This window comes from Ornithorhynchus anatinus, chromosome 19 (genome assembly GCF_004115215.2).
Source record: "Ornithorhynchus anatinus isolate Pmale09 chromosome 19, mOrnAna1.pri.v4, whole genome shotgun sequence".
Lineage (NCBI taxonomy): Eukaryota > Metazoa > Chordata > Mammalia > Monotremata > Ornithorhynchidae > Ornithorhynchus > Ornithorhynchus anatinus.
The window spans coordinates 34,360,636-34,384,922 of record NC_041746.1 but is presented as its reverse complement, the minus strand read 5'-3'; the positions used below and the strand labels follow the sequence as shown (position 1 = coordinate 34,384,922).

The window sequence follows — 24,287 nt, the reverse complement described above, 5'->3', positions numbered from 1 at the left end:
TGTGTGAAATAGCCAGAGCCAGAATCAAACAGGAAGCCAGGCCCAGTAAATGCAACAGTGCTCCCTATTTAAAACTCACCTCCTCCAAGAGGCCTTCCCAGACTGAGCTCCCCCCTTTTTCCCTCTGCTCCCTCTACCCCCGCCTTCACCTCTCTGCAGCTAAACCCTCTTCTCCCCCCTTTCCTCTCCTCCTCCCCCTCTTCCATCCCACCCCCTCAGCACTGTACTCGTCTGCTCGATTGTATTCATTCATTCAATAGTATTTATTGAGCGCTTACTATGTGCAGAGCACTGTACTAAGCGCTTGGGATGAACAAGTCGGCAACAGATAGAGACAGTCCCTGCCGTTTGATGGGTTTACAGTCTAATCGGGGGAGACGGACAGACGAGAACAATGGCAATAAACAGAGTCAAGATTGTATATATCTTTACCACCCTATTTATTTTGTTTAATGAGATGTACATCACCCTGATTCTATTTAGTTGCCATTGTTTTTATGAGATGTTCTTCCCCTTCACTCTATTTATTGCCATTGTTCTAGTCTGCCTGTCTCCCCCAATTAGACTGTAAGCGCGTCAAACGGCAGGGACTGTCTCTATCTGTTGCTGACTTGTTCATTCCAAGCGCTTAGTACAGTGCTCTGCACATAGTAAACGCTCAATAAATACTATTGTATGAAGGAACAGTGCACATGGCGAGGACGGCACTGTCCTTTCCCTATTTGCACTACCACTCTCAACCGCCCCCTCTCCCACTCCCAATCCCCACGGGTGGCTTCGGGGTCTACCTGAAGTGAAGCACCCCAACCCCAAAGAATTCTAAAATCTTTCCCTCACCTGACTGCCTTCTCCAGAGATGAGCCGTTCTCTAAATTGGGGATTAAGACTGAGAGGCCCATGTGGGATATGGACCGTGTTCAACCTGGTTAACTTGTATTTACCCCAGCCCTTACTACAGTGCCTGGCACATCGTAAGCACCTAACAAATACCTAAAATAAATTTTAAAAATGCAGGGAAGTTCTGAATGAGCCTCCCATTTCTGAGAGTGGACACGTTAAAGCTCTTGGGTGCAACTGGCTTTCATGGCCTGCCCGTGGTGGTCACTAACTACTCAATCATTTGGTTCCATAGATCAGGTGGTAAAAGTAATTTTGGATGACTTCTTTTTTAAACTCAAAGTGCTTTTTAAATTTCTGCATTACCTAATTTTCAAATTAGCTCTTGCCTCTGACCGGTAGCTTCACCTCTGGACCTCTCCCTGGGGATTTTGGGAAGGGGAGATGTTGTGGCTGTGTATGGCCCTGATCCTCATACTTTCCCTGGCCCAAATCTTTTGTCCAAGTGAGCCCATCTATCTGCACCCCCTCAGGTTTCCTGAGGGCTTGAGATGGTGGAAGGTTTAGAGAGGACAGAAAATTGGGAGCTTTATGAAGAAAATAGAGCTTTTTCCTCACAATCCAGCTGGGGCCAAGTCAGCATCATAGAACCAGAAATACCTGCCAACAAATCAATCCTGGGTACGGTACAGCGGATCTCCAACTGGTTAAAACAAGGTGAAGTGGGTGTTGGCTGAGTGGGAACCAGTCTAAGTTGCTCTCTGCACCACCGAGAGACACCACAGCTTCTGCCCTTTGAGGAACTGTCCCAGCACACACAGCAGCTTGTTCTGAAGGAGCAGACCAAAGCCCCGGGATCCCCTTGCAGGAGGGGTCCTCAGGATGGCAGGGCTTCAGGCTGACACTGCAATGCCTAGATTTTTTTTTCTTGTGGTATTTAAGTGACTTGAGCAAGGTTACAAAGCAGAGAAATAGAGCTGGGATTAGAACCCAGGTCTTCTGACTCCCAGGTCTGTGTGCTTTCCACTGGACCGTGCTACTTCCTGTTAAGCCTCAAATCCACGTCCTCTCAGGTTCTGAGGCCCACGTGGAACCCCTCCCTAGCTTGTCTTTGCTGAATTCCATGTGCATCCCCTAAGATTAGGCCGAAGTGCTGGAGCAGGTGATAACATGCTTCACTCTCTGGGGGCTGAACCCTCCCCCCCCCAGTCAAATTTCGTGTCGTAGGCTAGGAGGAGGCACATCTTGACTGGACCTCGACCATTTATTTATACTGGGGTTTGTTATGTGTTTATTATGTGCTAAGCATTAGGATCAAGATAAGATATTCAGGTTGGACAAAGTCCCTGTCCCACAGGGGGCTCACAGTCTAAGAGAGGAGAACAGGTACTGAATCCCTATTTTACAGGTGAGGAAATGGAAATTAAGTGACTTGTCCAAGGTCAGGCAGCGGGCCAGTGGCAGAGCCTGAATTATAGCCCAGGACCTCTGACTTCAAGACCTGTGCTGTTTCCACTAGGGCACTCTGCTTCTTCTAGTGACCGTGGCCACTAGAGTATGGGGTCCGGAATAAAGAGCTGCTCCAAGATTTTCCAGAGCATTGATTGCATGTCTCAAGTCCTACTCCCAAATGGATATTCTCAGAGAGTGACCTGTTTCCAGGATGCAGTATGACAGTGTTTTTTCCACACGTCAGGCTGGTGCATTCTGACAATGCCCCCTTCAATCAGAGCCCTTTATAACACTACTTCATTTCGGGGCTTCTTTTTTAGCTTTCTCCCCCCGTCCACCCCCCCCCCCCCCGCGTTGTTGATTTTCTGTTGTGATTATTCACAGAACCAGAATCTGCCAGCTTCTTCTTCTTGAAGTTGAAAACTTGGCAAAATGATGCATACAGCCGGCAAGAAATGAAATGGAAATGTCTCAAGCAACCAGTGAAATCTGTTTCATTGTTTTAAGACTTGACTACTTAAAAAATATTCTTTCTAAATATTGTCTTGGTAACTGTAAATATATTTTAGCAAAGATAAAGACTTGAGAAACAGTTTAAAGATAGCAGAAACTTAATGACGGACTGTTTGCCAGATTTTTTTCTACCCTGTCCCATTAAATATTGCCTGGTTTCTTTTGTAGTTCTTCCACACACCATTTGTGTAAGGGTATAGGGGTGCAAGGGACAGCTTTAACTGGGACCCTTGTCTTTGACCTCTCCTGAAAGAGGGAACCTCGTCAAAGGAGCAACTTGACTGTTCGGATGTGTCAATCAAAATCAATAGCATTTAGTGGGCACCTATTAAGTGCAGAGCAGTAGTAGGCATTTGGGAGAGTACAATAGAATGAGCGGTCACAATACCTGACCTTAAGGACTTACACAATCTATTGTGGGGGGAGAGGGTGAGAATCCCTTTTTTCCTATAAAACTCAGGCCAGCCCTACTTGCATTAAACCTGGTGAATTTTAAATCACCTCAAACAGGCAGAGAGGAAAGAACCCTGGGAAGCAGCGTGACCTAGTGGAAAGAGCAGGGGTATGGGAGTCAAAGGACTTGGGTTCTAATTCTGGCTCCACCACGCTCCTCCTGAGTGACCTCGGACAAGTCATTTAACTTCACTGTGCCTCAGTTCCCTCATCTGCAAATTGGGGATCCAATACCTTTCCTCTCTCCTACTTAGAATATGAACCCCTCGAAGGACCTGATTATTTTATCTACTCCAGCGCTTGATACGGTGCTTGGTACATACACAATTATTATTATGAAACATATATGATAATCATCCTCCATGTCAGGACATTTGAGTTATCTATTTCTGATTTTTGGAAATTAGGGTTTTGAGTGCAGTGTGAAAAAACGAAATAACTTGTTTTTCTCCTTCCTCTCCTAGGTCTTCTGTTGATGTGTCCTCGGTAACCTGCAGAAAGAGGGGGGCTCCCCTGGCCAATGGATGGAGGACCCAGTGTGGTGGGGAAAACGTGCTCCACTAACCACTTAACCTGTGGGAACAGATGGGTCTCGGGGGAGATGGTTCACCGATAGCACTGTGACTGCCAGCTACCCAAACAGGTTCCTCCGTTATTGCGTTGACCCCCACATTGGCAGAATACTGAAGGCTGAAAGTGGTGGATTAAGAACCAACAGGTCGGTTCTAGGGTGACATCCATGTAATGGGTTGGCAGAAGGAAATTTGGGGGTTTGAGGTGGCATGTGAAGGTCCACACAACCTTGTGATAGGAGACAGATTCCAGAGCCACACTGGCCTGATCCACTGAGGCACTGCACATGGCCTAGTGGTCAACCTCAAAATGGAGGGAGAAGGGGGCGGGAAGGGATAGAGGAGGAAGGGGGCAATTAGTCATTGTTCCTTTCCAGTTCTAGGCAGGAGGCGGTAACCTGTATTCTCTTCCTTATGAGTTCAGAATGGGAACATCTTTATGAAGTCCCATTTTTGTCCCTTATTTTTCCGAGAATGTTATTGAGGTTTGAGTCCGAAGCACGGACAGTAGAAGCCCTATTGACGGGCCCCTTCGCTCACAATCCCCGTCTTCAAACCTGCAGGGGAAAAATGCCTCTGCCAGTCCCGACTCGGCCTGGGGCCTCTCGTGGGCCACCCCGGGGGCCTCGATCCCGCTGTTTTTAAGTGTCCAAGTTGGCGAGGCCAGGGCTGGCGGGCCTGGGTCCCCGGTCCCGCCATGGAAGCCAGAGGCAGGGCCGCCCCATTGTTGTCCGAGGAGGCAGGGTGGCAGCGCCCGCTGTTTGGGGCGAGGGGGGCAAAGCCCATGCGTGGCGGTGGGCTGAGGGAGCAGGGTCGTCTGTCGAATTGCAGGTGCGGGGGGAGGTGAAGTAGTGTGGCTGAGTGGAAAGACCCGGGTTTGGGAGTCAGGGGTCATGAGTTCTAATCCCGGCTCTGCCACTTGTCAGCTGTATGACCTCGGGCCAGTCACTTCACTTCTCTGGGCCTCAGTTCCCATGTCTGCAAAACAGGGAGGAAGGCGGTGAACCCCACGTGGTACAACCTGATGACCTTGTACTGCCACCCCACCCGTGCTGAGAAGCAGCGTGGCTCACTGGAAAGAGCACGGGCTTTGGAGTCAGAGGTCATGGGTTCAAACCCCGGCTCTGCCACTTGCCAGCTGTGTGACTTTGGGCAAGTCACTTAACTTCTCGGTGCCTCAGTTCCCTCATCTGTAAAATGGGGATTAAGACTGTGAGCCCCACGTGGGACAACCTGATTCCCCTGTGTCTACCCCAGCGCTTAGAACAGTGCTCGGCACATAGTAAGCGCTTAACAAATACCAACATTATTAACAGTGCTTGGCACATAGTAACCGCCTAACAAATATCATCATCATCATCGCCCGGCCCCGGGGGGTGGATTTTAGACTGTGAGCCCGTAATCGGGCAGGGACTGTATCTGTCTGTTGCCGAATTGTCCATTCCAAGTGCTTAGTCCAGTGCTCTGCACATAAGGAGTGCTCAATAAATACAATTGAATGAGTGAATGTTGCTGGAGACGGTCATGCCTGTCCCACGCAGAGACTAGTGTGCTCCTGCACAGCGTGGCTCAGTGGAAAGAGCCCGGGCTTGGGAGTCAGAGGTCATGGGTTCTAATCCTGTCTCGGCTGCTTGCCAGCGGTGTGACTTTGGGCAAGTCCCTTCACTTCTCGGTGTCTCAGTTCCCTCATCTGTCAAATGGGGATGAAGACTGTGAGCCCCATGCGGGACAACCTGATGACCTTGTATACCCCCTCAGTGCTTGGCACATAGTAAGTGCCTAAGAAATACCTCCATTTTTATTATGAAGACTAGGAGCCCCATGCGGGACAACCTGATGACCTTGTACCCCCCCCCCCCCCAGTGCTTAGAACAGTGCTTGGCACATAGTAAGTGCTTAAGTAATACCACCATTATTATGAAGACTGTGAGCCCCATGTGGGACAACCTGATGACCTTGTATCCCCCCCAGTGCTTGGCACATAGTAAGCACATAAGAAATACCACTATTGTTATTATTATTATGAAGACTGTGAGCCCCATGCAGGACAACCTGATGACCTTGTATCCCCCCGCCCCCGCCAGCGCTTGGCACATAGTAAGCGCTTAAGAAATGCCACCATTATCATGAAGACTGTGAGCCCCACACGGCACAACCTAATGACCTTGTATCCCTCTCCCCAGTGCTCAGAACAGTGCATGGCCCAGAGCAGGCACTTAACCAACACCCTCATCATCATCATTATTATTATTAAAGCGTATTTAATCATAATAATGTTGGGAAGCAGCATGGCTCAGTGGAAAGAGCCCGGGCTTGGGAGTCAGAGGTCATGGGTTCAAATCCCAGCTCTGCCGCTTGTCAGCCGTGTGACTGTGGGCAAGTCACTTCACTTCTCTGTGCCTCAGTGACCTCATCTGTAAAATGGGGATTAACTGTGAGCCTCACGTGGGCCAACCTGATAACGGTGTATCTCCCCCAGAGCTTAGAACAGTGCTCTGCACATAGTAACCGCTTAACAAATACCAACCTTATTATTATTTGTTAAGCGCTTCCCATGTGCTGAGCACTGTTCTAAGCGCTGGGGTAGATACAGGATAATCAGGTGAGGCTCACAGTTAATCCCCATTTTACAGATGAGGTCACTGAGGCACAAGTGAGTGCTCCCTAGGCCCAGAGCACTGGGCTGAGCCCTTGGGGCTGGCTCAGTGGAAAGAGTCCGGGCTGGGGAGTCAGAGTTCATGGGTTCGAATCCCGACTCTGCCGCTTGTCAGCTGTGTGACTGTGGGCAAGTCACTTCACTTCTCTGTGCCTCAGTTCCCTCATCTGGAAAATGGGGATCAACTGTGAGTCTCACGTGGGACAACCTGATGACCCTGTATCTCCCCCAGCGCTTAGAACAGTGCTCTGCACATAGTAAGCGCTTAACAAATACCAACATTATCATTCCCTTCCCCTCCGGGCCGCAGCGTGGCTCAGTGGCAAGAGCCCAGGCTGGGAAGTCAGAGTCGTGGGTTCCAATCCCGCCTCTGCCACTTGGCAGCGGTGTGACTGTGGGGAGGTCACTTTACTTCTCTGTGCCTCAGTTCCCTCATCTGGAAAATGGGGATCAACTGTGAGTCTCACGTGGGACAACCTGACGACCCCGTATCTCCCCCAGCGCTTAGCACAGTGCTCTGCACATAGGAAGCGCTTCACAAATGCCAACATTATCATTACTAAATCCCGGCTCTGCCACTGGGCAGCTGGGTGACCGTGGGCAAGTCACTTCTCCGGGCCTCGGTGACCTCATCTGTAAAAAGGGGATGAAGCCTGGGCGCCTCACGTGGGAGCCCCCGTGTCTCCCCCAGCGCTTAGAGCAGTGCTGTGCACACAGTCGGCGCTTAACAAATAGCAACGTTGTTATTATCCCGGGGCGGCGGGGGGGGGAGGGAAGGCCCATCCCCGGCCGGGGCCGGGCTCGGCGGTGTCCCCTCCTCCCGCCGCCCGTCCCGCGTGGTGCCCCGCTGCGGCCGGGGGGGGGGGAGGGGAAGGGGAGAGGGGGGGAGGGGCGCTGCCGGTTCCACCGCAGCGGGGGCTCCGCTGTCCTTGTGCGGAAATGACACACGGAGTCCCGTCACGTCACGCGAGAGCGCAGCGCACGGACACACAGACACACCACGGACCACGCACAAAGGCGACGGGGGGGGGGGCGGGGGAAAAAAAAGCCCACGGCGCGCGCGGGGCCGCCCGGGCCCGACCCTGCCCGCAGCTCGTCCCAGGTGAGTGCGGGGCGGGGGGGGGGGGGGCGCCGGCCGCCCCCATTGTGCGGCGCTCCCCTCCCCTCCCCTTTGTGGCCGCCGCCTCCCGGACAGCACGCGCCGCAAGCTGGAGGGCGGGGAGGCACCGGCCGAGGGAGGGAGCGCGCGCGGGGGGGGCGCCCGGTGGAGCGGCCCTCGTCCGTCCCCCCCCCCCTCCGTCCCCGTGATGGAGCGGGCCGGGCTGGGGTTCGGCTCGGACTCGGCTCCGGCTCGGCTGGGACTCGGCCGGGGCTCGGCTCCGAGTTGGGCGGCTGCAGCGGCGGCGGCGGCGGCGGCGGCGGCCCGCCCCAAGGACTGGCGGCCCCCCGGCGGCCCCCCGCTCCGGAGGAGGAGGAGGAGGAGGCGGCGGCCAGACCGTGAGCGAGGGAGAAAGGGGCGGAGACTGGGACGCGATCCCCAACGGAGAGCGCGCGGTTACCCGGGCAGCTCCCGCCGCCGCCGCCGCCGCCGCCGCCTTGCCCTCCTGCTCCCGGACCGGACCGGCCCGGCCCGGGCCCCCCGACGAGGGCAGCCGCCGCTCACCCCCTACACCCTGCCCAGAGCCCGGGCCGAGGGCGGGGACAGGCTCCCGCAGCCGCGGCCTCCCCTCCTTTCCCCCTCCCCGGGGGTCGCCCCTGCTTTTTTCGCGCGTTTCCCACGCCCGCCCCAGGGAGGACCCCGCCCCTCCCCTCCCGCAGCGGGTCGGGCCATCAACGACGGTGATGGTATCTGTGAAGCGCTTACTACGTGCCAAGCACCGCCCTGACCGCAGGGGAAGATGATAACGGTGGCCTCCGTTAAGGCCTTACAATGTGCAAAGCACTGCTCCGAGCGCCGGGGGGGATACAAGGTCATCGAGTGGTCCCACGTGGGGCTCACAGTTTTTAATCCCCATTTTACAGGCGGGGGAACCGAGGCACGGAGAAGTGAAGGGACTTGCCCAGAGTCACCCAGGTGGCAAGCGGCGGAGCCGGAATTAGAACCCATGACCTCCGACTCCCAAACCCGGGCTCTTCCCACCGAGACACGCCGCTTAAAGTAGGCTGTCCCACATGGGGCACACCGTCTTCATCCCCGTTTTACGGATGAGGTCACTGAGGCATCGAGAAGTTCAGCGACTCGCCCAAAGTCATACAGCTGATAAGTGGCGGAGGTGGGATGGGAACCCACGACCTCCGACTCCTAAGCCTGGGCTCTTGCCACTAAGCCACGCTGCTTCTCACGCGGGCTCGGAGCGGGGAGGTGCCATCCCCCCCCCCCCCCAGGCTGGCACCTGGCTTGTGGCCGGGGGTTGAGGTTCCACCTCTTACCTGCCCCCTGGCACCACGTGGCAGACAGTGATGCCGCCGCCGGGACGCTGTGTCTGCGCCACGAGTGACTTCAAGCTGTATAGTAGGTAGACCATAGGCCTGGAAATCAGAAGGGCCAAGTCACATATCTTCTGGGCGACCTTGGGCTAGTCATTTTTCTGTCCCTCAGTTCCCTCATCCGTAAAACGGGGATTAAGAGTGCAAGCCCCGAGTGGGACAGGGACTGTGTCCAACCTGATTAACTTGTATCTGCCCCAGCCCTTAGAACAGGGCTTGACATATTGTAAGCGCTTAACAAGTACCATAGTTATTCCGGAGGGGCGGGGAGAACTAGGGGTTCCTACCACTGCAGTTAGCAGAAGACTGCCAAATCTGACCTAACAGCCCGCCAAGGTCGAGGTGGCAGCAGAGCCGGGCCATTTGAGGTGGGGGTGGAGTGTTCGAAATATAAATTGCGTCGAGTTGATAAAAGAATCTGGGAGGAAGGGCTCGAGCATCAGGCACAGCCAGTAGGTGAGCTGGCGGGGGGGGGGGGGCGGAAGGAGTGGAAAGTGGCTGGGTAAGAGGGCCAGAGCCAGTGGAGAGTCTGAAAGCCAATGCGCGCAGAGATTGGAATTAGGGATTTAGATAGTACTCCTAAACACTTATACAGGGTTTGGTCTCGTACGAGGCTGTGCGTGATAACACTCGTGCCCTCTGTCAGCTTCCTCCACCTTCCAAGCCCTTCTGAAATTTCACTTCCTCCAGAAAGCTTTCTCTGATTTAATTTTTCTTGTCCTCAGCCTTCATCCTCCCAAAAACCATCTCAGCACTTTTGTACTCTGTTGCTCTGTGGTACATTTAAAATACTCTACTAGTTAAGCGCATTCTCTTATATGTAATTTTTTATGTCTGTCTTGGTTTGGAAGCTCCTTTAAGGGCAGGGATTGTGTCTCTTACATCCGTTGTACTCTCCCAGGTGTTTGGTACAACGCTCTGCGTATTGTACATGCCTAATAACTGGTGTTCGTATTGGTGTGGAGAGAGGTCTTTGCACTTCTCAGTGTCCTTTGAAGAAACAGGCATAGAGATGTGAAGAGATTTGCTCACGATGAAGTGGAAGAGCCCCAAATAGGATTTGATTCTCTTAATTGCCTACCTGGAGTTTCAAAGGTGGTGGTCTCCACACTGTAGTGAACAATAATCATAAGTTTAGTATAATTTCTCCGTGCCTCAGTTCCCCTGTTCTCCCTCCTACTTAGACTGTGAGCTCCGTGCAGGACAGGGACTGTGTCCAAAATAATTAACTTGTATCTACCCCAGCGTTTATAACAATGTTTGACACATAGCAAGAGCTTAATGAATACCATTAAAAAAATGGCAGAGGAAGGATTAGAACCTAGGTCCTCTGACTCTTTATTCATTTATTTAATCGTATTTATGGAGAGCTTACTGGGTGCAAAGCACTAGGGAGAGTACAACAACAGACATATTCCCTGCCCTCAGGCCCGTGCTCTTTCCACTAGGCCATACTGCTCCTCTGTCCAAATGGTCAAGCTTGCTAAGGAAAAGCTTGAATTTTACAGGAGAAAAAAGCAACAAAAAAAGGTCAACAACATTGTGTGTCTAAAGAAGATTTCTTAAGTTGTTCTGGCCCAAGGGCCACAGGCAGGGCGCCAGAACTTCTAAGGGGCGGTTGATCTTTGTCTCATAAGGGGCGCTGTCTTGCCTCAGCCGGCAAGCTCCACCTGCCCCAAGCCCGGTCCGTTGCCAGCTCGGGACGGCAAGATCACTCTGTATTTCAGCATAGCCGTCTCCGTAGTGACCTTGAAATCCTGCCCACAGCTACCACCGAGCCCAAAGATGTCATTACAGGAGACCCAGGGGTGACCCACTGCCTCCCGGGTTTCCTGAGCTCTGAGCCTACAGAAAGCCGGGACCGGCATTCCCTTTGTCAGTGGGCAAGGAGCTCCTAGCAAGCTATCTTTTATCCCCTCCTCCGCCGCCTTCTCCTCCAGGCAGGAAGAGAACCAGGACTCAGAGAGGCAGAGTGTGAAGAAGGGGCCAAAGAGAGGAGCCCGTCCGTCCACCTACTGGTCTGTTTTTTCCTTGGGCCGAACCCCTGGGCCACATCTGTTCCATCTCGTCGGCAACTCTCAGATGGCCCGAAGGGCCGGGAATTCTTTCCGACACCCGGCCTGCCATCGCAGGCCAGCAGGCAGCTCACGTTCTAGGTCAGAGCTGCCCAAATCCTGGTTTCTGGAGATTTTCATCTGTGGCCAAGTGAGGTCTGGCAGCACCAGCTTGCGGGCAAGAGAGTAGGAGGGCACGGGGCTCAGGGGGAGGGCATGTTAACCTGTGTCCCTTGCTTTCAGCTCTGTCCCCCTGCCCAGTTTCTATAGGACCTGGAGCGTGTCTATTTACTCTGCTGTATTCCCTCACGTGTTTAGTACTGTGCTCTACACACTGTAGGTGCTCAATAAATACCACTCATCAATGGATGGATAGCTATCCCATTCTCTGCTATCCACCCACTCCACTGCTTCACCCAGTGGGAGAAGAGCAGCTAGGGCCGGGGTCCAGCCTGTCCTGGACCTGAGTGGGCTCAGCCGGGCCCCTGGCCAAGCAGACCCCACAAGCTCGGGGTGGGGTAGTAGTGATGGAATCTACTGAGCACCACCGGAATGCCATATGCCCTCCTGAGCACTGGGGAACACCCAACGGCAGCCCGAGACTCATTCCCTGCTCCCAAGGAGCTGCTCATTGTGGGTGGGGAATATGTCTGTCATATTGTACTCTCCCAATTGCTTAGTACAGTGCTCTGCACACAGTAAGCACTCAATAAATACGATTCACTAACTGACTCTAACAGGGGACAGCCCAACCTTGGGGTCACCCTGGAGTGGACAGGAAATAATGCGGTCTTGCGGGTGATTGAGCCCAGGGAAACGGGTTGGCAGAGCTGCTTGGAGCTTCTTGTATTTCTGGGAGTCTGCAGGGAACCTACTCCTCTTCCACCCTCCCATCCTCCAAGGTCCCGGCAGCTCATCAGCTTCTCAGGTGGGAGCTAATGAATCCTGGAGGCCTGAGACCCCAGTGCAGAGAGTAAGCTGCTACCTGCTAAGGAGTCCTAGTGCAGATGGTCAGGAGGCTGCAGCTGCAAGTGGCCACCCTGAGCCGGGCAACCCGCCTGAGCCACTTAGGCGCAGACCGTGACAGTGGCAGTTTTGGAAAAACTGGTAGGAAAAACGGCCCCACTTGGGAGGGGGCTGCTATTTTTCAAACTGCATCTGCAGATGTAACTAAAAATAAAAACAAATTGAGAACATGCCCTCCACGTCCCATGGGCAGCGTGCCACCGCAGGGAGAGAGGCTTCTGGGAAGCCTGGAGGCTGCTAATCTTCCAGGAGACACCAAAGCCACAGCAAAGGTAAAGTCTGGGCACAGTCTCTCTGTCTACAGGGGAAGCAGCAGTGTATCGCTTCTCTGACTAGAGGTCTGGGTGTGTTTGGGTGTGGCTGTTTGGGTGGGAGCCCTGGTAGTAGTAATGGGATGTGGGGGAGGTGTGTGCATGCATGCCTGTGGGTGAATGGGTATGTTTTGTGGTTTTTTTGTTTTGTTTTTTAAAGAAAGCCTACTTTAAGTTTTGGAAGTTTATCGTACAGTTTCCTCCTTAGTAGTATTCAGTGATCTAATCCTAGTCATTTGACTTTGAAACACACATGCTCCTGTGGAAGCTTTGAATTTGCAAAGCTGTTGTTTCCAGGAAATTGGAAGTCCATTTCCAGCATTTATCAACTCTTAGCCTCAGGCCCCGGGAAGCCAGTAGGTGTCCAGTAGGACACTACCCAGAAAGCGGCTCTCAAAAGACCCTTGTTTCTAGCTGCCTCTCCTGCAGGGGTTCGCTGGTCTGGAAAGATTCCGCCACTGGAGTGATGGTGTGGAAAAATGTCTGTCTTCGACCTCAAGCTCCCAGAGGGGAGCAACTTTCCATTTTACCTCTCCCCCTGCCTCGTGCAGGTGGAGCTTAATAAAGTCCAGCAGGAGGTGAAACCTGAATCTGTGAGAAATTCAAACTCCCCTAATGGTGGGGCAGCCAGGTCTTCGACGAGAGGCTGGGGAAGTGGGGGGCACAGGTTGGGGGAGAGGGTGTTCCAACAAGAAAAGGCTTTGGGCAGGTGATGGGAGATTGAAGGAGAGGTGGGAGGTTTCCTTAGGGAGCGGGGCTTGGAGGCAAGAGAGAGGAGTGCTGAGGTCCCGGAGGACTAGTGGCAGGGAAGCAGGGCTAGGCGAAAGGAGTGTGGGAGGGAGGTGGCTGCCAGGGAAGGAGAGTGGGTTGGGGTCTTGGGTTTTCTCTAGGCAGTCAGCTCACTCTCTGTCCTTTGGTAGCTCTCTGTAAATTAAGCCTCAGCCTCAGCCAGTTCCCCAGAACAGGAACTCTCAAACACCCCTGCCTAAACAGTAGCCCCTGGCATCTATCTGCAAGAGCAGATAGAAGGTGTCTCAAGGCTCCTCCAGAAGTCCGGACTCCCCAGTCCACGCTGGCTTGTCTGGGGAAAACTGTGTTTTCCTGTTTGCTTTTTGGCTTTCCAGCATTCTCTCTCTCTCTCTGCCCTCTTCTCTCCTTTCTCATCTCTTTTCCTCCCTCTTCTGACACTACCCACCCACAAATAGTCCCTCTCCTCCACACCCGAGGACCTTTACTAAAACAAAGCGATTTAACCAAAAACACAATGCACAAATTTGTTTTAAACAATTCATTTGCACTTTCAGTGGGGTTTTGGGGGGTTGTTTTTTTTTTTTTTTGGTTATGCTTTGAAAAATCGATACTGATCTGAGAAACAGGGGATGTCTGTTCTCAGGGCTCAGGGCGGCATTCTGAAGGGCAGGGCCAGCATGGGCAGGGCTCCGGTGCCACAGGCCAGGAAGCAAAGATCATCGCTTTCCTCAGTTCTTTTCCCCAAACCGTGAACTCTGGGTATGTTACCACAGACCACAGAGCCCCGTGATTGAACAAGAGCTTGCAATTCTTCAGACGTGATAAACCATTCAGTGCTTTCTATCATCGGATGCTTAGGAGGCTTATCTTGAAAAGGGAAATCAAAGGGATGTTGACTTCCTGACATCATAATAATAGTTGTGATGAGAGATGGAAGATTATAAGATTATATTCCCTAAAGGTTACGCTTGGAGGGCTATCAAACGGTTTGAAACTGTCTGAAGCACTTCTGGGGGCCACACCTTGAATTGTGGGTCCTCAGGTGAAATTGGGGGTCCGGGGGTCCTGTTTGGTCTATTAGGTTGCTTGTGGCCCTTTGCTCTGACTTCTGTGACGGTGCTAAAAATGTTTGTTAACCACCTTTTGTTCTGTGGTAAAAACACTCCCGGTGCCTCAAATGGGGAGCTTCTGCCTGGGGCTGGGGTTCTGACTGTGGGCTCCTCCTACTGTGGATCCTGCCAGAGGTGGGAGGGGGAGAGAAAGAGAGGGAGGGAGCGAAGGGGGTTTAGAGCCCTTTGGGCTGCCTGTGTCCAACTCAGTTACCTTGAATCTACCCCACCACTTAGTATAGTGCCTGGTACATAGTAAGCGCTTAACAAATATCACAATTGTTATTGCCAATGCTGTATCCAGTCCTAGTACCACCAGGCTGGGGAGGCTCCCCTGGCCCTGTAGCTCATCCTGAACTTGGACAACCGCCCCCAACAGACGCGCGCGCACACACACACACACACACACACACACACACACTTACACACCCAACCCCAAGCAGGGCAGTTCCCAGCTGGTCTGTCCTTTGTGAGTGTGGGACCCAATCCAGAGAGACCTGGCCCCTCTGGCCAGAATTGGTCTGCTCCGAGCCTGGCTCTCCCACTGACCAGAGGGGCACAACCAGTGGAATAAGAATGATGATAATGGTGGTGGTGGTATTTATTGAACTCTTAACATGTGCCAAACCTCATGCTAGGTATTGGAACTGATACAAGATAATCAGATCAGACACAGTCCTTGCCCTGCATGGGGCTTACAGTCTGAAGAGGAAACTCAGGCACAGAGAAGTTAAGTGACTTGCCCAAGGTCACTTAGCAGGCAAGTAGCAGAGCCTGGACAAGAACCAGGGTCACCTGACTCCCAGTCCTTTGCTCTTTTGCTCTTTCCAGTACATTTCCCTCCTTCTCATTATACTTTCATCTGCCTCCCACTTTAGAGTGGAAGCTTCTTGGGGACAGGGAGCGTATCACTTGCTTGTTTTGTACTTCCCAAGCACCTAATTTTGTGCACCGCAATGCTTTTACTACTTTCTGGGTGCCGCCGCCCCTTGCTCCAGTGATGTCATTCAGCCATTGACAGCTCCTCCAGGAACTGTGACTGACTGCGCTGAGTGCAGTTGCCGTTTGATCCTTTTTCACTGGCTCCATTGGAGTTGGTCAGCCCCTTTCCCATGTGTAACCCGGATTTTCCTGGGGTCCCTCCTGGTTGAGGATGCCTCGATCCCCGGGGAACCACCGGCTCCCTTCTCCAGCCAGAAACGACCCCGGCTCAGCCCACTGCATCCTCTCCCAGCCGGTTTCTGCCCACGAACAGAAGTCCCCATCTGAGTTTTCTGGCTGTGCCGGGTCCCCTCTGTCCTTGGACTTTTGGCCAAACACGGGACTCCCACGGCCAGTGGGGCACCAACTCCCCGACTGACTCCACGACTTCACCCCCCATCCTCCTGGTGCTCTGTTATTGGCCACAAGGTGGGATCATTCCAACCACATCGTTAGCTTTAGAAGCACCCCAAGCCAGAACTGGCAGGCCCTGGGTCCTGGAAGAGGCCCACTGTGGGTTGGTTTTCCTCCCCGCACTACCGTGATGTTAAGAGTCCATGTCCCAAACCCTTATCCTCAGGTGAGTAATAACTGTGACATTTTTTGAGCGCTTTCTGTGTGTCAGGTGCTGTACTAAACACTGGGATAGACACAAGATCATCAGGTCAGACACAATTCCCATCCCAACTTGGGGCTCACAGTCTTGCTGCCACAACTGAAGCCGATCTGGGGTTTTCACTCCTCTTTTATCTTTCCCTTTAGTGGGCTAGAAGATGAACGCAGCTGAATTCAGCGACGACCACGAAGAAGGTAAAAGAGCGCAGCGGTGGCGGTGGCGATGGCCCCTGGTACGTGTCCAGGCTGAGCAGCGAAGTCCCAGTCAGGTCGGGCCCGAGCTAGCAATTCCCTGGGATCCCGGCGGAATCTGGGTCGGACGTGTAGGACACGTGTGCCATCGCTGCTTGCTTGGGGCTGGGGGTTGTGTGTTTCGGGGCTGGGACGTGTGCCACTCTCCTCTGTTTTTCCAGTTGCCGCTCCACAAAACAATGCTGTGAAAGTGGAAGAGGAGGAAGAGGAGGAGGAGGAGGACACAGAAGATGCCGTGCTGGACTGCTCCGTGACAAGCAGGACTTTGGAGAAGCGTCTGCGGGGTGGCTGTCTTGTGCCCAGTGGCCATGAACCGAACAAGCGGAAACTGACTGCATTCGGCGGGGATGGCCAGGGGGCCCGGCTGGAGCTCTTACCCAGCGGGAAGAAGAGGCGACTGATTCCTGAGGTGCGGGGGGAGCGGTCAGCCCTGGGGTAGGGGGCTGGCCAGGTGTTGGGGTTGGCTGGGTGTAGGGCCTGGGTGCATTTGATGTTTTAGAGGCCTTTCTGGCAACCAGAGCAGAAATATGGTAATGTTTCAGGAAGATTATTGTTTGCCACATTTTATCCACCCCGATTTTGCCTCCCCAAGCTGTCAGAGTTAACTCCAGAGAAACAGTGTGGTCTAGTGGGTAGAACACCGGCCTGGGAGTCAGAAGGACCTGGCTTCTAATGCCGGCTCTGCCACTTGTCTGCTGTGTGACCTTGGGCAAGTCACTTAACCTCTCTGTGCCTCAGTTACCTCATCTTTAAAATAGGGATTAAGATCTTGAGCCCCATGTGTCCAACCTGATTAGCTTGTATCTACTTCAGCGCTTACTACAGTACCTCATACAAAGTAAGCGCTTAACATTCCATATTTATTTTTTTTTTAATGAAAAGACCCACTGAGCCTTCTCCCTGATCCTAAGGGGTTTGTCCTTGCTGGCCTGGCCCCGGGGGACTTCAGAATGGGGGTTGCTTTCATTGGACTTCTGTTGGGTTCAGGGTTGGGCAGGCCCAAACAAAGAGGGAATTTGGTGGTTTCAGGGCTTCTCTTGAATTGTAGTGGCGCAAATTGGCCAACAGAGACAGGGATTTCAGTAGCTCCAATTTTTGCATGACTGAATGGGCCCCTGCTCAGTAACCTTTTCACTGGACTCTTAATGTGCATATTTCTATTCACATTATAATGGGGATTTATTCACATGCTAATGCAGTCCTGACAACGGGTCACTTTGGGAGGCTGTGTTTTTTGTTTCTGAAAAGATGTGCCTCCCTGAGCCCTGGAGGGAGCTCTGTGTTTCCAACATTGTGTTCCCCGTGATTGGCTCCGGAAGAGACCTGGATTCACAGGGGCCCAGGTCAGACCAGAGCTCTGGTCGCCTCATGGCCCGCCCAGGCCCCCCACCCCCCAGGGTTGACCCCCCCATCCTCCCACTGCTCAGTGGCTGGCCGACAAGCCCCCAGCTGCACCCGGGCCCTCCTGTAAGTGGGCCCAGAGCACGGGAACCCAGGTCCAGGCCGGAGAGCCTGGGATCAGGCTAGAGACCATCTCCATGTGGGGGATAGGGAGAGGGGACAGCCCCATAGACCCTGCACATGGAGCGGGCGAGAGGGGTTGCCCTGCTTCAGATAGTGGCCCTCAACGGACAACCAGGTCTTGCACCTTCCCACTCTCCTCCTGTCTGACCCCACAGGGTCCTGCCTGGTGCCCCCTCCACCGGGATGAGGTGTACAACACCCCCCTCACCCCCCTACCCCCACCCCCACCGTCCCAGCTTCACGCTCCTTAGGACTCTGGCCAACCAGGGCTGGAAATCATCCAGGCATATTTATTGAGTGTTTTTACTGTGTGCAGAGCACTGTACTGAGCGCTGGGGTAGTACAGTAGAACAGATTTGGTAGGCGTTCCCTGCCCACAAGGAGTTTACCGACCCTACATGGCGGATCATAGCCCCCCACCCCACCTCCACCTAGTGACGATCCCTGTCCTCCCCTTCTCACCCCTTCACTCTCAGTGGCCAAGCTGGGTTCTCGGAGAGGCGGTAGCTGCCATCTGGGCTTGGGATCTAAGTCACCGAGAGCCCCAGTGTGCGGTGGCCGGGCCTCGGCCAGAGACCGGCTGGCATTCAGTGCCACGCCCCACCATCAGCAGGTGCTCAGTGTAGCACAGCAAAGGTTCAGTTGGGTACCCTGCCCGCAGCCCGCGTCCGGTGCAGCGTGCCACCCCCAGCAGGTGTTCAGTGCCTCACCCTGCCCCCGGCAGGTCCTCAGCACAGTGCCCCGACCACGGGAGGCACTCAGTGCATTGCCTGGCCCCCAGCGAGCGCTCAGGGCATTGCCCCCTGCGCCCAGCAAGCACTCGGTACGGCATCCCACCCTCAGGTGCTCGTTATGTTGCCTATGCCTACCGCTGACGGAGTGCCCTGATGGGCACGACACTTCTCTGTTGCAGGGCCTCCTGGTCGGCATGAAGAACCGGGACGGCGGTTCCCCCACACAGGGGAGCGTGGAGCTGCCCTGCAAGGGCAGTGAGCCGGGGGCCCCGTGGCCGGGCGAGGATGGGGAGCCATTCACCGACGGGACCACCTCCTCATCCTACAAGAAGCCCCTATACGGCATCTCTCACAAGATTACGGAGAAGAAGAACCCTGCGGGGGCCGAGCCCTTCACCACCTGCGACCCGTACGAGCGGGTGAGCCGCAGCCACAGCCCCTCGCCCCTCCGGCTACTCGGCGACGCACGCAAGCGGGAAGGCGGGGGCGGGGGCGCGGCCGGGGACGGCGACCCCAACGTCTATGCCCTGATCCAGAAGATGTTTTACACTCTCAACTCCCTGCACTCCAACATGACGCAGCTGCACAGCAAGGTGGACCTGCTGTCGCTGGAGGTGAGCCGCATCAAGCGGCACCTGAGCCCCGGGGAGCCCGTGGCCGAGTTCCAGCCGCCCCCCGAGTACCAGCTGACGGCGGCCGAGCTGAAGCAGATCACGGAGCACAGCGCCTCGGGGGGTGACCTGGCCTGCCGCCTACTGGTGCAGCTCTTCCCGGAGCTGTTCGGCGACGAGGATCTGGGGCGCGGCTGTGGGGCCTGCGGCTTCCTTGGCAAGAAGCAGCTGGGGTCGCTGCACCTGCAGCTCATCCGCAACTATGTGGAGGCCTGCTACCCGGCCGTCAAGAACACGGCCGTCTGGCAGGTGGAGTGCCTACCCCAGGTAAACGACTTCTTCAACCGCTTCTGGGCCCAGCGGGAGATGGAGGGCGGGCCGGCGGCCGGTGGCTTCTACGCAACCGAGCTGGGGGAGCCGGCCCGCTTCCTGGACGCCAAGGAGCGGGATGAGACCCTGTCCCTGGAGCGGAGCAGCCCCGCCGGGCCCGAGCAGCAGGCGCTGGACGCGCAGGACCTGCACGACTTCCTGGATGAGGCGTCGTCGCCCGGCGAGTTCGCCGTCTTCCTGCTGCACCGCCTGTTCCCCGAGCTCTTCGACCAGCCCCGGCTGGGCGAGCCCTTCGGGGGTGGCGGCGGCGGCTGCTGCGGGGGCAAGCGGGACCTGGACCCCCAACGCCTGCAGCTGATCCGCCGCTATACGGAGATCTACTTCCCAGATGTACAGGAGGAGGAGGTGTGGCTGCAGCAGTGCGCCCGGCGCCTCCACGACGAGCTGGATGGCAGCGAGGGTGAGGCGCCGCGGGATGACGAGCTGGACGGCGGCGATGAGGACGACGAGGCTGGCGACGAGGACGGGGAGGACGAGGAGGAGGACGGGGAGGACGAGGGCGGCGGCCTGCCTGATGACGTGTCGGTCATCAAGGTGGAGGATGGCTCGGACCTAGAGCGGCCCGGCCGGCGCTCCAAGAAGATCTGGCTGGTCCCAGTCGACTTCGACAAGCTGGACATCCCACCCCCCGACTTCGAGGTGCCCGGGGCCGACTGCCTGCTGAGCAAGGAGCAGATCCGCTGCATCTACGAGAGCAGCCTGTCCATCGGCAACTTTGCCTCGCGCCTCCTGGTCCACCTGTTCCCCGAGCTCTTCACCCCGGAGAACCTGCGCAAGCAGTACAACTGCAGCGGTTCCTTGGGCAAGAAGCAGCTGGACCCGGCCCGGGTCCGCCTCATCCGCCACTACGTGCAGCTCCTCTACCCACGGGCCAAGAACGACCGCGTCTGGACGCTGGAGTTCGTGGGCAAGCTGGACGAGCGCTGCCGCCGCCGGGACACAGAGCAGCGGCGCAGCTACCAGCAGCAGCGCAAGGTGCACGTGCCCGGCCCCGACCGCCGGGACTTCCTGGCCTATGCAATCAACCCGGAGCGCTTCCGCGAGGAGCTGGACGGGCCCCCGCTGCCCCCCGAGCGGAGCAGCAAGGACTTCTGCAAGATCCCCCTGGACGAGCTGGCCGTCCCCGCCCCCGACTTTCCCGTGCCTTCGCTCTACCTGCTGTCCGACAAGGAGGTGCGGGAGATCGTGCAGCAGAGCCTGTCCGTGGGCAACTTCGCCGCCCGTCTCCTGGTGCGCCTGTTCCCCGAACTCTTCACGCCAGAGAATCTCCGGCTGCAGTATAACCACTCGGGTGCCTGCAACAAGAAGCAGCTGGACCCGGTGCGCCTGCGGCTGATCCGCCACTACGTCGAGGCGGTGTACCCGGTGGACAAGATGGAAGAGGTGTGGCACTACGAGTGCATCCCCAGCATCGACGAGCGCTGCCGCCGGCCCAACCGCAAGAAGTGCGACATCCTCAAGAAAGCCAAGAAAGCCAAGAAGTGCCAGACTGTCTGAGGCCCCCCGGGGGAGGGTGGGGGCCGGGATTTGGGCCCCGGGAGGTAGGGGCCTCCCCCCTGGGGCGCGATTCCGGGAGAGTGACCGGGGAAGGGCCCGGGCAGGGGCGGGTGGTGGCTGGGGGCCCGGCCCCGGGGACCCCCTCTCTGTCCCTGCCCGGAAACCAGACTGTTACTCCTTCCCTCTTTTGCATCTTCCATTTTTAACCCCCTTTTTTTTAGGAAAAAAAAAAAAGAAAAAAAAACCTTTTCTAGAAGTCACTGTGCTTGCCGAGGGCAGTTTTGCCTGAAAAGGGCTCTGAGGCAGCCGAGATGAAGGACTGAACTTTGACTGCGGAAATGTCCGGACTGTTTTTACAAGGCAAGTGCTGCCTTTGAACTCTTTGCAAGTGCCATGTTGGCCGCAGCTGAAGGCCGCGCGGCCCCCGCAGACGGCGGCACTCCCCGCCGGCCCCTCCGGACCGCGGAGGAGGGGGAGGCCGGGATCGCTCTGGGCGGGGGCGTAAGGGGAGAGGTGGAAGCCCCATCTCAGCTTTGCCCTCGGTGCTGCCCCTTGGGAATAGGCAGGGTGACGAGGTGTTTGGGCTTTGACACCTCAGCGCTAGAATGTAGGCACGAGATTAAACCCCTTTGTGTTCACAGCCTAGAGGAAAGTACACTGGATGATAGCATGAATGTAAACACATATGCCAGCCCCCTTCCCCGGACCACCAGACGGGCTGGTGGCCCCTATGCCCCTTGCCTGAACCCGGCTCAGATGCACATGCGCGCATTGGTCTCCAATGTGCTGGCCACCCCCAGAGGAAGAGTGTGTCTGGGACCTCTTGGGAAAAAGTTTCCATATTCCAACAACGGCCAGGCTGTCCTAAGGCCGGGTAACCCCCACCAGGCATAGTCACTGGTCAGTAAAGGCAGAACTTTGCTTGACCAGAACGGACTGCCCCCTGGCACCCAAGATTTACTCACCCTCCTAACCCCCTAATCCCCTCCCCTAAAGCAGCCACTCCCACTCCCTGATTCCCACAGCCCAGACTGAGCCCAGCTCCACCTCCGAAGGCCCGGGAGGGTGGCCTGGTGGCTGGGGGTGTCAGCTGACCCTGGGTTTCCAGCCAATAGGAACCACCCACTGTGGCCAGGGGGCCAGCCTGAATCCCTGTGTGGCCATGGCTCACTAGGAAGGAAACCCCTCTGCCCAAACCGATGCTTTTGCAAAGAAAGAGCTCGCGTGGCCAGAACCTTGGGAGAGGCCCCTCCCTTCCTCCCATGTCCCCTCCCTCCCACCCTCTGCCCAACTATAACAGAAGGTGGCCAGTTCTCTGGACCCCACTGGTGCTTGCTACCTCGTGCCTGGTCGGATGCCCCGAGCAGCCATCTGCCCAAATGCACTGAGAGGGGGCGAGCTGAAGCACAGACCAGACACCGGTCACTCTGTGTGCAGACAGGGCAGTGGCTGCTTGCCCTACCCCGGGAGTGATTCACCCCAGTGGTCCAGGCCTCCCCGACCTCCGCCCCATCCCTCATCCCATACCCCACACCCTTTCTAGGGTCCATAGGCTGCTCCGCTGACTGGCGCACCAGACCACTCCCTGGGCCTGGGCCAGGCCGGGGCACCCTCCCAGGGAAATCACTGAGATGCCACTCTCAGGGCCTGCAAACCCTGTCCTGCTGCCAGAAGATGGAGTCAGGTCCCCATGCAGGGAGTTTCCATTTCCGTCTGGGAAAACTTCTCGTCGGCCCATAGGGACAGCAACTGGCCCAGACCGGGACTGCAGTGAGAGCAGCCCCTTCCCACCAGCCCTGTGAGAGTCCCTGCTTCTTCCTCCACAGCTCATCGGTCCCCTTGCCCTTCTCTCGCCCTCCCTACTGGGATTTCCCGCCACCCGGTAGCTATGCGGCCCCGACTGGCGCCGCCTGCCGTGCCAGGGTCTGCCCCTTGGAGGACCCCTCAGGAAAGCCACCAGGCACCCCTGCCCTGGTTGCCCGTGGCTGGCAGCGGTGCCAGTTTACCATTTATACTGTAGCAATAGGCGGGCAAGACCCGGATCTTTTTCCAGGAGTTTAGAATTGAATGTACCCTGAAGCCACGGTGACAGCTTGGTTGTTTTGTTTTGTTCCCCCCCTCCCCAAAATCAGTGTTCTATTTTCAAAGGCTCGGTTTGAGGGCAAGGAGAGTTAGCAGAGTTGGGGCCTGGCTGAGAAATGGTGGTGAATCCTGCGGGGTCGATGTGCAGAGCAGCCGCCATTTCCCTGTTGGGAAGCAATTGTCTGAGAGAACGGATGGAGGCGGTCACAGTTGTACTAAGTGCGCTGACGCTGTTTAACGTCTTCCCTCCTTCTCTCTTTCTCTCCCTCCTTCCCTCCCTCTCATTTCCCTCCGCCATGAAAACAGCAGAGCAGGTGCAGACCGGGCCCATAGTGGCTAGTGGAGAAACTGTGCATAGGAAGAAACTGACCAGTCTTACCAAAGATAATCAACTGATATCAAATAATGTCGGCCTTCTACCTTTCACCTGAGTGCAGACCTAAAAAAACTGAATGTAATGAAACCCAGGACTTTTGATAATTGTCGCTGTCTGGCAACATTGTGTGATCTTTTCTACATGCACTGTTCTATGGGTTCTATAAAATGTCATGGAAAGAGCACAATTACAGTCTTTTAATCTAGTGTTGAAACGCCAGAGCCTTTTTCTTCCATCCTCAGGGATGAGATGTAGCACGTTGGGTTTTTTTCAGGCCCACCTAGAGTGACACCCCTTGCCCCCGATCCTTTCTCACAAGATTTTCCACCAACAGGCATTTGGGTTAAGCTTAGGATGAAGGGCACGGAATCAATCAGTGGCATTTATGCAGTGCTTACTGTCTGCAAAACACTGTACTAAATGCTTGGGAGAGTACAACAGAGCTGGTGACACATTCCCTGCCCACAGTGTGTTCATAGTCTATAGGGGGAGACATATTAATATAAATAAAATTATGACTACATACACAAATGCTGTGGAACTGAGGGGTGAATAAAGGGAGCAAATCAGGGTGATACAGAAGGGAGTGGGAGAAGAGGAAATGAGGGAAAATGTCCTTCCTGAACATACACCGGAGCTTGGTTCTCCAGATCAGGAGACAAGGGTGTTCCAAGAGCTTCCCCTGAGGGAGTCTCGAAGTGTTCAAAAGGATCTGAGGACCTAACCTCCCTCCTTTGGGCTCGCAGGATCCCAGGTCTGGACCCAAGTGCGAGAGCTGGCAATGGTGGCCGGAGCCCGTCCTGGGGTCTCCTTGCCTTCCCGGGTCTCAGCTGCCCCTGTCTGATCTCCCCACAATTATCCAGCTCCCTGAAACTAAAACCTCACTTTGCCTCCTCAAGCTCCCCAGATGATTCCCTAGCAGAGGTGTACCACAGCCTTATTTGTATCCCAGCAATTGCCTCAGTTTCCCACTTCAAGCAGCCTCCCACTATGCCATGTCATGGT

At 55.4% G+C, this 24,287-nt stretch overlaps 2 protein-coding genes across 7 annotated transcripts in view; both read left to right on the top strand.

The window, feature by feature from the left end:
- Positions 1–4,727, top strand: part of PDSS2 (decaprenyl diphosphate synthase subunit 2) — an 89,708-nt gene extending 84,981 nt beyond the window's left edge. The window contains exon 9 of the mRNA XM_029047570.2: positions 3,720–4,727. The gene's annotated coding sequence lies outside the window, so the exon portion shown is untranslated. The remainder of the gene's footprint in view (positions 1–3,719) is intronic.
- A 2,795-nt stretch (positions 4,728–7,522) lies between these two features.
- On the top strand, positions 7,523–23,496 carry BEND3 (BEN domain containing 3). 6 transcript variants are annotated; one of them, XM_029047391.1, is made up of 4 exons: positions 7,523–7,585; positions 15,964–16,011; positions 16,230–16,477; positions 18,506–23,496. In XM_029047391.1, exons 2-4 carry the CDS (start codon positions 15,975–15,977, stop codon positions 20,822–20,824), a joined length of 2,604 nt encoding a protein of 867 aa, XP_028903224.1. In that variant the 5' UTR covers positions 7,523–7,585; positions 15,964–15,974; the 3' UTR covers positions 20,825–23,496. The 6 variants fall into 6 exon arrangements, with proteins under 6 accessions (XP_028903224.1, XP_028903229.1, XP_028903227.1 ...); XM_029047396.2 differs by having other exon boundaries at positions 7,537–7,585; positions 15,964–16,049; XM_029047394.1 differs by lacking the exon at positions 7,523–7,585 and adding an exon at positions 7,956–7,980.
- Positions 23,497–24,287: the final 791 nt, after the last annotated feature.